Here is a 12,111-nt window from a genome sequence, read left to right on the forward strand (position 1 = left end):
AATCACGTTCCAAAAAGGATTTTTCTGTTTGGACTCCGTTTGATATTCTGTTTCTTCGAAACACTGAAATAGGCAAAAAAATAGCAATTCTGGGTTGGGCCTCCGGTTAATAGGTTAGTCCCAAAAATAATATAAAAGTGGAAAATAAAGCCCAATATAGTCCAAAACAGTAGATAATATAGTATGGAGCAATCAAAAATTATAAATACATTGGAGACATATCATGAGCTTATAGATCAGGTACGAGCTTCTCGTAAAAAGTAGAAATCTAGGATTCTAAGTCTTTTTTCCAGTTGCCAACGCAAACAAGCTAAAAAAATTAACAAGAAAAAATGCAAAGAGGAAAAAGAGGGCACAACCATCCACGCAGATGGGCTGCCTCAAAGTCTTCTAGACTCATACGATCTATGGCCATGCCATCACCATTAGAACATGTACGCATCCAAGGAAACGCCAGCCAGCGAGCCAGCTACCCCCGCCGATCCAGATGCATTAGCGCCGCGATCGGACCAAGGAGTCGCCGCGCCATCGATGCCATGGTAGGGACGCCCGCGCCTGACGCCACCGAGATGAGTGGCGGGTGGCCTGCCTCCAAGAGGGCGGGCGGTGTGAGGGCGTCAAGCTTGGAGGGAAGATAGGGGCAAGGCGGCAGAAGCTGGGGCTAGTCGAGGAGGGTGGCGGCTTTGATGTGTGGGGCGACGGCGAAGGGATGGATCGGCGGCGGAGGGATGGAACGGCGGCGGCGAAGGGATGAATCGGCGACGGCGGAGAGATGGATCTGGGGCGAAGGGATGGATCGGCACGGGCGTTGTAGCGGGGAAGAGGGTGGCTCTGGGTGGAGCGGCGGCGGCGAAGGGATGAAGGGCGGTGGCGAAGGGAGACCTCACTCAAGGGCAGGAGTCGTCGCTCGCACGTGCGGGCGATAGGTTTAGGTTTTTTTGTCGCTGGTTACTTTCCGTAGGTCTTTTTTCATTGGTTAACCATCGTAGGTCTTTTTTCGGTCGTACGTGCATGGATGCGGGTTGGGGCCTCAGCATGAGGTTTTTTTGGTTCTTGGTGGCTAAGTCGAAGGTGGGAGGAGGTACCAAAAAAACCATAGGAGATGGGACGACAAAAAAACCTGGAAGCGAGATTACCAACTGCTCCATTAGGAGTAGAGATTGTACTACATCATCCTCTCCTCTTCTGGGAAATCCCAACGCAGCTCATAAGTAGCATAGCTCTCATGAATTTTCGGGTATTTAAACCGCAGCAAACCACATGCTGCCGGCCAACCCTCGGCCCACCCCCCACCCCCGCCCACCCTCTCAGTTGTGTGCGCAAGGCCTGGAAATAGACCAAAGACAACTGGCAGGTACTTCCTGCCCTTCCCGTCTAAGATTTTATGTGGCCAACCCCTGGAAATGCAGGAAATGCATGGAATGTAGCTGGCGGCCCCCGAAAAAACCCTGGACCTGGCACATGTCTTTCAGCGGGCTCGTGTGAGCGTAGAAAATATAATGTTTGGGGGCCAATAGAGGAACAGGCCCACAACCCCTTCATAAACTGAATGCATCCCCGCTACAAAGCTAGATCTTTTGTGGGAGAAGGTCCCGTTTCCACACAACCTCCATGAAGACATATTCCAAACGGTATATGATTTTTAGCACAGCCTCCAAGGGCCGTGTGAACATGTCGCGCCAGGTCCCATCATTTTTCGGGCTCCCGTGAATTTCTGGGGATTCAACAGGCTGCCCGTTGACGGCCTCCCCGTGCACCCCCGCACCCCCCCGGGTTAAGCCCACCCTCTCGATTGTGTGTGCAGGGCCTAGCTAGGCATGGACCGAAGACCGTGGGCAGGGACTCCCAACCCTTTCCGTCCTTGATTTCATGTGCCCGCTACTCCGTTCTTAATTTTCCGGCATAAACCCTTGGAAATGCAGAAAATGCACGGAAATATGACTGGCGACCCCGGAAAAGGCTAGGTCCTGGCACGTGTCTTTCAATGGACTCGTATGAGCGCAGAGAAAGTTTTGAGACCATCGGAGGAACGGGCCCCAAACCCCCTTCACAAACCTGATGCATCCCCGCTACAAAGCTAGATCCCTTGTGGGAGAAGGTCCTGTTTCCAAACAACCTTCGTTAAAGGGTACGAGCCACCGCCTGTCCTGATCGATAGAATTGTTTTGGAGCGACGCCTAGGGCTTGGTGGTTTAAGTACCGCACAGTTCGCCGACTACCATTCATCGGGGTCTCGGCACAGGTCGCCCACCGTCACGGGTCAGCTACAAACGGCCATGCCACGTGGCTCCTATTTGTCAGGTGCCTCTGACTAGTTTCCCGGCATATTGGGCATAAGCTGGGTAGCTTTGACTAGGTTCCCAGCAAAGCGTCCCCACCGTCACGTAGACAGCCAGGCCAAATGGCTTGTATTTGTCGGGTGCATTTGAATAGGTTCTCGGCACACTACGCATAAGTCGAGTTCTTTCATGTCTGCCATGTGCATTTTGCATGGGGCTCGATAGTGCCTCCCATGTGCCGTGTCCTGTTGTTCACCGAGAGGCAAACTCGGTGAACACAGCTTTTGTCATGATCCCGTGTTCTAGTATTCGGCAAACAAAAAAGAAAGAACTCAGTGACGACGATTTTCTAGTAGTGTCTTCTTGGTGTTTTGTTCTGTGGGCCGGCGATTTGCTTCACAGATCATGGCCGTCGGCATCTCCTGGTCTACATCGACGACTTTCCCACCGCTGTTTCTACAAGCTCCTAGGTACAAAAATGTTTGCTCAATCGAGGCGGCATCGACCTATGCTCACGGCACGCCGCTGGTGGATGCAGGAGGAAGAAGACTTTGGCTCCCCTAATAATAATTCAAATATAATTTTATTTTCCGTACGGGTGAGTTTGTGAAGACACGTGTTACTTAACATATCTGCCTTAGGCCTTCTCGCAAAAGAAACTAAAAAAACTTAGTGCCATAGGAACGAACGTGCAAGCATTTAAGGTGACGATGGACGCACGATGAACTGAAACTGAAGACTTCGCTTTGACTGAAACTGCCGCGACGACTTCCTTTTGCAAAGTCACTGATGCGCTCGGGCAAGCCATACTCAGATGGGACCTACTCAGATCTCAGTTACTAGCACTTGTTAGTCTTTTTCATTCCCCCCGACCCAGCCTCTCCTCTGCTCCCTCGTCCCCTTCCTTTTCTAGGGCGCCGCCACTCCACCGCCGCACCGTCCCACGCCACCCTGTTGCTCCGCCGCATATCCCCAGGACTCCCTCCCATCACCGCTGCAGTCTCCGGCCCTTCCCCGACGTCTGACCCGGCATCACTGCCTCCGCTCTGCTGGCCGCGCCCCCACACCCGACCCGCCCTCGCTCCCTCCGTGCTCACCTCCAGATCCACCCCTGGTAATATGGATTTTCTAATTTGGACGCTGCCTGTTGCTGCCCATGTAGCCTGACGTTGAGAGCGCAATTCGTCAATAAACAGGTACTTCTCCAGAACGCCGCGAGACCACCGCCTCCACGACCGAGCGCAGTGACCGACGACCGACGCCTACAGCGTCAGGATGGTGACCGCCGAGGCCGCGATGGCGGTCGTGAGGGCCACGCGCCCCGTCTTCATTTCCGCCCACGACGGCATCGCGTTCGCTGCAAACGCCGCGTTCCTCGCCGACGGATACTCCCTCTGCGCCGCCGGTCCTGCCGCGCTCATGGATCGCCTGCCCGCAGGTGCGTTCCGCCTTACGCCCTTAGCCCTAGGGGTTATGTTATGTACGTATATATGTGTTTTTTAGTGTGAGCGTACTGTAGTCTGCAAGTTAGGATTTGACAGACCCCATGTTTAGGGCTCCTGTTGCATATCTATGATGATTCTCCGGTTGAGTTCCCGAGCAGATTGATGTAGATCTATTTCAGGCGTGGTCGATTTGGGGAATGTGTCCCTGAGTCAAACAGTTTAACGGCTCCATGTTTAGGGCTCCTGTTGCATATCTGATGATGATTCTCGGGTTGAGTTCCCGAGTGGATAGATGTAGATCGATGGTTCGGCTATATTTAGGTGTAAATGGTGCAATGTCAGTAGCAGCTTCTTGTATTTCAGGCGTGGTTGATTTGGGAAATGTGTCCCTGAGTCAAAACACTTTAAGTGCTTAATTGTCAACTTAATTCAGAGAATCAGTCCCTTCCCTAGATTTATGATCTATTGTTTGATCTTCTCCGGTAGTTAGTACTCCCTCACGTCCAAAAAAAAGTTGTAATCAAAGACACTTATTTTAGGACGGAGGGAGTAATACAGTATGCCATTTTAGAATTCTGAATCCTTTTTGAGCTGAAGTTTATGTTTATATATTCTGATCTAAAATTAGCAGTTCAATCCATGAAGTGGAGAGTGAAACTCCTATTTCGGAATTGGTAATTCAAATTTGCTGTGTGACTGAACTTAGTAGTGTACTGTATGTTACTATGCTAAATTTCGTAAGTTCTGTATTGAACCTCTGGCTTCAGACTTGGATCACTACGGAACTACAAAAGTACTACTACTTGATCGTTGCAATGTTATGTTCTATATATACTAACATCTCTATTACTGTAGTTAATACACCAGTTTTGAATTTACCACCTCACCTTCTGTTTTCCCGCCTAAAGATATAGCATGGCAATCATAGTATTAAATAGCGCGTTACCTCGGTGCTATAGCGTTTGCAGGGGCCTCGTGCCAAAATGCATCACATACAATTTGGCTTCATTTAGCGCGCTATAACGTCAATTTAGCGCCAAACATAGAATCACATAGCCTGCTATTTAAAGCTATGATCTCAATATCCACCATTGAATTTACAACCTTTGATCTCCACCCTACATAAATCAAAATAACCACCGAATCGTATGGCCAAAGACCACTGGATTAATTCACTCAGCCTTCCTGATATTCATGCCGCACATTACTTGTCAAGTGAAGACATAAAAACAAATGGCATCACGAGCCTTGCCAACATCAAGAAACAGCCAGCAAATTCTAGTCACCTCATCATGTGGGAGTCTCTTTAATTATTCGACGGTTTACTTGCTGCCTTGCTCTGTGCTTGCTAAACATGGCAGAATTTTTTCAAACATAGTAGATCAGTATGTTGTAGTGCTTGGCCGGCAGAACTTACCAAAAGCTAATATCAAGTAATTTGAACCTTAAACGAACTTGGTTACACATGCATGTAACTGAACAACTCAATTTGAACTACAGATTGTGAATCAATTGAAACATAAACCTTCAAAAAAGTACATTTCCTTATGCTTGCACATGCTTGCCATTGTATTCACAAATTCAACCACTTCCTTCTGTTCGAAATTATTAATTGAAACAATGATTAAGCGATTGGTTTTAAGTTTATATACCAAGGTACATTTCAATGTTGAAGTCTTCTTTGATTGGATTGAAATATCTTTGAAGGAATTTTTGCAGCACTTCTGTTACACATTTATTTTCATTTGATTTTTGGCGAGGGTTTTTTCCTAGCAACTGGCAGGAACGCCACCTTTCTATTGAACAAGAGTTTAAAGCTCTTACAAATTCCTTTTGTGTATTGTATGTGTATTCACTCTCTCAAATTGTTGTGAAATAACATCATTGCAAATTCATGTTCCTCGGATTCTCGTGAAATTAACAAAGGCATGGTCACTTTATTATATAATTTCTACTTTTGTCTTTGTGCATTCGAGAATCCATCATTGCAAAAACTATGTTTTTTTGGACTTAAGAGAGAACGTTCATATTACTCATGTGTTTTGTATTGTAAAGGCCGTGATTTACCTACTACTTTATTGTTTATGTGATTGCGTACTTTAGCTTCCAATTGAATCAATACTTATTTGCAAGGATCTACTACTAACATAAACCTAATTACTGAAAAGTAGATAAAAGTAAAAAACAATAATCTTCTCTGCTTTATTGAGATGGGTCAGCCAAGAAGCCGGTAGATCTATTCAAATACATGACCAATAAGTCAATAAATCTATTCAAACTCTACGATATCCAAATTAACTAGACCCTTTCCTAACAAAGTTTCTTAATCAACTAGCACTCTAATTAAGGGACAAAACTCCACATATGATGAGTTAGCCACATAACATTATCTTCCTTCCTCGAAAAACAGCATATCTGCAAGTTGTAGGTTGTCAATTACCTCCTAGGGGCCATGGGTGCTATCAGTTGTGGAGCTATCTTTGTCGTAGTCATCTGCCTCGATGAAGAAGAATCGCATCCACCGGTGATCCCGAACATAGATCTGTCACAGTTGAGGCAAAGGCCTTGACTATGACATTCTGCAAACTCAGCTGGAGTCAGGCGCCGAACCTGTTGTGGGTGGGTTGGTTCTGTAGTGTTCAATGGAAGAACATGTGCTAGTAGTGGTGTTGGAGAAGAAGGTTATGTAACTGCATTGACCGCAGGAAGATCGGAGGGGTACAAGGCCCCGTAGGCCCAAAAGGCTGGTGTGGTGATGTTGTTGGAGGGAAATGTTGCTGCTCATAGGCCTTGTTAAAGGATATGGCAGTGTGGAGGTCAGATGGCCGCTGAAGCTTAACGTTAATACGAAGACCATGTACCAAAACCGTAAATGGGGTGATGTTAATGGATCATTGTTGTGGCACTTGACCACTAGCAACCTGCTGATGTAGTCTGCAAGAACGGCAGATGCGCCAACTCGCTCAAGGAATTTGCACGAAGTGATGGCCCAACTAAGCATGGTAGGCCTCCTTGAACTGCTCCCATGTTGGCATGCCAAAGTCTAGCTCAAGCTGTAAGTAGCACAACTGAACCCCATTGGTGAGGTGGCAGGCTATAGTCCAAACATTGTCGGCCTCATTATGTGCGCTACCCACGAAAAAACTACTTGCACATATTGAGCCAACCAAGGGGATCGACTGAGCCATCATATGTTGGGAAGTCGAGCTTGTGGAAGCGGGGCAATGACAGAACTTGATCCTGAGTCGAGGTGATAGTCAGTGGCGGTGGCACGAGTAATTTTTAGGTGTGGCAGAGTTTGTGAAGGAGAAACATGTATAAATACAACTGTGTAAGAGCGAGATCACTAGAATACTAGATATATACTACTTGTGCAAAAAATACGACTACAATCTAAAAATAAGTACCGGCACTCAAAATATCTCACTAGATATTTTAGTGAGTTGCTGTCGCCAGTCGATGACCCACACACAGCGGGTCGCCGCCTCGCCGATTGACGGCCGTTGGTCGCCACCTCCTTCTGGGTCCTACCGCTGCTGTTACGCATGATCATGTTTTCAGTATGAGTACAAGAGTAGTTTTAGTCGCAAGTTCGGACATATCGCTAATACTATGGTAGACTCGCGTACATGCATTGACAAGGCCCAACAAAAGGTAGCTTTAGACATAAATATTGACTAGTGCAATATGTACGTACGTATATGTACAGCAAGCAGCAGCGTTTAGGTATTGACCGTGTCAAACATAACCAAATAGTTGCGCTCACCACCGGTGATGGTTAGGCAAGGTCAGAAGGGAGGTGATGGGCGGGGTGGTTCAGTAGATGGGTTTGGAGGGGGTCACGGCCATAACGGCATATGAAATAGGTTGGCAGGCGGAGGCGTGAAGGTGGCTGTGATTTGTAGCTGCTGCTTCTACTACATACATAACCCACCATAATTACTGAGAAGTACATAAAAGTAAACGGCACTATTCTTCTCAGCTTTATTTAGAGGGTCCGGCCCTTTTCTAAAGTATAGAAAAGACTTGACCAACAATCCCGTACATCTATTCAAATTCTAATACAGTCTGTAAACTGACTTGACTCTTTGCTAACAAATTTGCTTAATTAACTAGGACACTAATTAAGGGATAAGACACCATGTTTGATGGACTGACCCTCATAACATTATTGACTTACCAATGAAACATGATTTTATTTGGTAAAAATAAGAAGTGGGGCAGTTTAGTTGGTTTTCAAGGAATCGGTGGGAAAAATTAAATAAAATTGAGGTGGCATGGGGACAGAGCTTACGTAGGGAGGTGAGGGGAATTGGACGAAAAGACAACGTAAGGCAGACCTTACCATTTTTTAGAAGAGATAAAATTGGAATTATTTTCAGGGTCAAACTTATCTTAATAGGCGAGGAATTGAAATCCGAATTTTAAAACATAGCTTTACGCTAAATAGTTGTGACCAATAGTGAGGGACGGAACATCCGGTCATTAAATGAATGGAACCGGTGGCTTTCTTTTCCTGCTTGCATTGTGGAACTAATGTACTCGTCATTCTAACTGGAATATAATAAATTGTAAATATCTAATGGGAGTTTCAAATCTGTCTAGTTGGTTCACTCGATGGGAATTAATTAAGTTATATTTTGGTGTGAGATGAAAGAGGAAAGTGACTCTGCAGAGTCCTGAATTGCATTGTAATTGCCAGCCTTTAATTATATATTTAATGTTTTTATTTTTCTTGATTCTAGACGAGGTGGAGGTGGGATTTGAGGGTTGGAACAGTATGTACAACTGCTATGCCTTTTTGTACTCCAAGGAGGAGGAGGTCAAGAAGAAGTGCATCTTAATGGAATGTCTACGGATTGCTGACTTCCTTGCTATTAATGCGCGAGATCTTGGGGCACGACACAAGAAACCCTGCAATCTCCACATAAAGTATGTTCCTGTCTTGTTATTATTGTTGTATATCATTCTTAGATTCCATGTGCTTTTCTTATTATTGTTACTAGAACACATGTCACTTGCTTCACACGGAAATATGTTTTGTGATCTAAGACATGTACATTATGTGGTAATCTTCACTCCAAAAATATTTCAGTCGGTAGTGATGATCTTTTCACCTTCCCACTATTTGGTTACTAACAAGTGGGGCTAAATTAGAAATTTGTTGATGGTCGGTTTACTCTATCACCATCGTTGCCACCTCGGCTGACTAAAATATTTGGTAACATAATAACATGAATTGTAAGCCATGCATGGTTTTCACTTTCAGTGAGATTTCACTGAATTTCATTAATTTCAGTAGAAACTGAAATATTATGTTTCGGTCAAAATATTTCAGCAAATTCAGTAGTACACAGGAAATCAAATATTTTTTGAAAATTTTAAATATTTAATTAAATTCAAATGAATATTTCGGCCTTTTGGCTGAAATGCAAACTGAAATAACTGAATTTCAGTGATTTCAGTTGGTGCTGAAATTTTGTTGAAACTGAAATTGAAACCCATGAAGCCATGCTATTTGAACTCAAGACCTGCTTCTTTTTTATGTGTGGAGACATTTTATATATGTAAAGACTACTTCAATTAATGGTTGAGCTACTGTGATGGTTTTTTGTGCTTTGTTGTATGCACATTCTTTTTGTCAAGTCCCTTCACTTGTATTAACAAGCTTTATAGAAATGATGTCGCTATAAGCGGAACAGTATAAATGGTATAACTAGTAACGATGAGCTAGACTTATAGAGACTGTTTATGAATTCGGCCAACCTGTTAGTGTGCTTGCTCTATTCTACTATGTGATGACTTGGGTTGCTACAACTATCTTAGTATAGAAATGTATTCTGTTTGATTGAGTATGATTTTCTGCACAAGATATGGTTATCGATATCCAGTGTGATACAAGGGGCAATAAGTGATATTAAATCTATTTCTAATTTATTTCTTAAGAAAGACCTAGTGCAGCCAAGAGGACAATTTTGTCATGTTTAGTTTATCATTATGTAAAATATTTTGAGTACTTGCTCTGTTGACTGGCCTTATGTTGAATAGTCTGGATATTCCAGTTTATAGTTTCGAGTTTTTGACCCTGGTTCTGTGTATATAGTGTGAAGGATTTCGTCTCTGAAGAACAGACCAGGAAGTATAAAGATTTGTACAAGAATTTTCCGGACTTCATTAATATCCTGAACTTAAGCTTATTGGCTGAATTGAATGGTAAGGATGCTGCTGCCGCCCAGAATCCTAATGTTGAGAGCAGTTCGTCAATAAACAGGTATTTCTATGCTGGGTTTTAAGGCATGTCCCATCTCCTTCTTTGACACTAAAAATCAGACTAAGTTTCTGTTTATCTCATCGCAAACAAATAATCTAGTATATTACCCTCTGTAATTACTTCCATGTTGCACTTTTACTTGGTACAAATGAATTAATATCATTATTTGGGGAATTTGGGCTTTTATGGTAATATTCTGATGATTTTACTCCTTTGCCTAAAGTTTAACTTCCAAAGCTTTTCTGTTGTAGCTGACTCCATTTTTCAATAATTCTAACACGTGGCACTTCTCCTTGCAGTTCTGGAAATGTTCCGTGCGAAAACCCAAGTACAAGGATAACTGAACCAGCCGGGTAAGAATACCACCATTTGTATTTCCCCTTCTTCTTTTGTGTGGCACTCCTTTTATTCACCTTTTTGGTACGTTCTTGGAACTTCTTCCAGTTCTGAATATGTTCTGTGGGAAAACCGGAGTATAAGGATGATTGAACCTGCCGGGTACGAATACAACCATTTCTATTTCCCTTTCTTCTTCTGTGTGGCACTTCTTTATTCACCTTTTTTGTACTTTGTTGTCACTTCTACTTCCAATTCTGAAAATGTTCTGTGGGAAACCCCAAGTACAAGGTACAACCATTTGTATGTCCCATTCTTCTGTTGTGTGGCACTCCTTTATTCACCGTTTTGTACTTTGTTGTTATTTTATTGAGTCCTGTTCAATCTGATTTGAAATCTCTAAGGCTTAGCCACTAGTGAGTCTTTTCTAGTTTTCTTCTACTTCATTCATGCCTACACCGCCTTCAATGACAAGCTGAATGTCCTGGAACATGCCTTCGGTCCTGATATCAACTGGCCTCGTTCACTTTTCATGGGCATGCATGTCCTTACGCATATTCTATTGCCATCTAATTTGGTACGCATATATATAAGAACATCATTTTGCTCTATACTTATACTCTGTCCTGTCCTTTTGCTACATCACGCATATGATTATTTATTTATTTGAAATTTGGTACATGTGCCTGAATTGACACTTTATAGTACTCTGAATTTCCTAAGAATTTTCTTTACAAGTGCACAAACTAGTGAAGGGGCCTGTTCATGTCAACTTAATTCCGGTTCTACCAAAATTTGCACTCACTAGCACTCTTTGTAGGATAAATAGGCTACCAGTGAATTGGTTATAGGATATTGATAACGGGGCTAATATTTCTGTTTATGTATTGTTGTACAGGCTGATTTATCCTCCAGTAGCTCCAGTTGGTCATGATGACACCTTCCCTGTTCCTGATGTTGGCTTCTACCCTCACAGGTCTGTCTCCAACCATAATATACATGTAAAAGCATCGACAGATCAGTTCTTCCGCACATAATTAACCATGTGTCTTATTTTTTGCAGTGGTGGGACAGGTGGTAGTATGCACGTTGGTAATATGTTAACTGAGTATCTGTGGAATCTCTTTACATTTGCTCCTCTGTACTGTCTAACATGGAACCTATTTGATTACTACACGTCCAAATGATCCACGTTTCTTTCCTACAAATCCTTCTACTCCTTTTGGTGACCTTGGGTATGTTCATTTTACTTTTACTAAATATACCATTGCAGTATTTGTTCTATCATAAACGGAATCAAATATTAATAAGAGTGTTCCGCCCGGTGGTCGCTACGATCCAATTGGCCCGCCTGATGTTCCAGGATTTGAAACATCTCGCTTTGCGAGGTAAGTTAGCTCTTCTTAACATTTTCTATGGACCCACTTTATGCTTGGCAACCGGTAAGGCTCAAGATGACCTGTTATTGTACCTGATACTACCGCTTTAGAAAGGTTTGTTGTCTCAAGTAAGAAACAAACTGTTCTTATAGTTCATTTTTTTCGCACTGATGCCTAACTCACATCCAATGCAACATCATGACCATTCTTATATATATTCTTGTGTCATGGAAGTCATTGAACACAGTCCACTAACATATAATCGAAACAACTATGCTTATTCCTAGTTGCATCCTCCTCCTAGTTGCATCCTCCTGGGGTTTAGGGGTGGTTACTGGCTGAAACTCTGATGAACAGTTGTATGCCAACCTCCTGGTTTTCTGTTGACACAGGCATTCGAG

General features: G+C 43.5%; 1 protein-coding gene across 1 annotated transcript; it reads left to right on the forward strand.

Annotated features, from left to right (window-relative positions):
• Positions 1 to 3,554: 3,554 nt before the first annotated feature.
• LOC125516452 (probable proteasome inhibitor) lies at positions 3,555 to 11,518 on the forward strand. The gene is made up of 7 exons (XM_048681890.1): positions 3,555 to 3,717; positions 8,470 to 8,656; positions 9,828 to 9,995; positions 10,295 to 10,348; positions 10,440 to 10,493; positions 11,230 to 11,307; positions 11,395 to 11,518. The coding sequence occupies exons 1-7, from the start codon at positions 3,555 to 3,557 to the stop codon at positions 11,516 to 11,518; spliced, it is 828 nt and encodes a 275-aa protein (XP_048537847.1).
• Positions 11,519 to 12,111: the final 593 nt, after the last annotated feature.

The sequence above is a fragment of the Triticum urartu genome, chromosome 6, assembly GCF_003073215.2.
Source record: "Triticum urartu cultivar G1812 chromosome 6, Tu2.1, whole genome shotgun sequence".
In the NCBI taxonomy this organism is placed as follows: Eukaryota; Viridiplantae; Streptophyta; class Magnoliopsida; order Poales; family Poaceae; genus Triticum; species Triticum urartu.

Bases quoted from the DNA above. Each gene is read 5' to 3' on its own strand.
- LOC125516452 (XM_048681890.1), top strand. From the start codon at position 3,555: ATGGTGACCGCCGAGGCCGCGATGGCGGTCGTGAGGGCCACGCGCCCC. The intron at 8,657-9,827 runs GTATGTTCCTGT...CTGTGTATATAG, and splicing joins CCCTGCAATCTCCACATAAA to TGTGAAGGATTTCGTCTCTG. The intron at 11,308-11,394 runs GTCTGTCTCCAA...TATTTTTTGCAG, and splicing joins GTTGGCTTCTACCCTCACAG to TGGTGGGACAGGTGGTAGTA.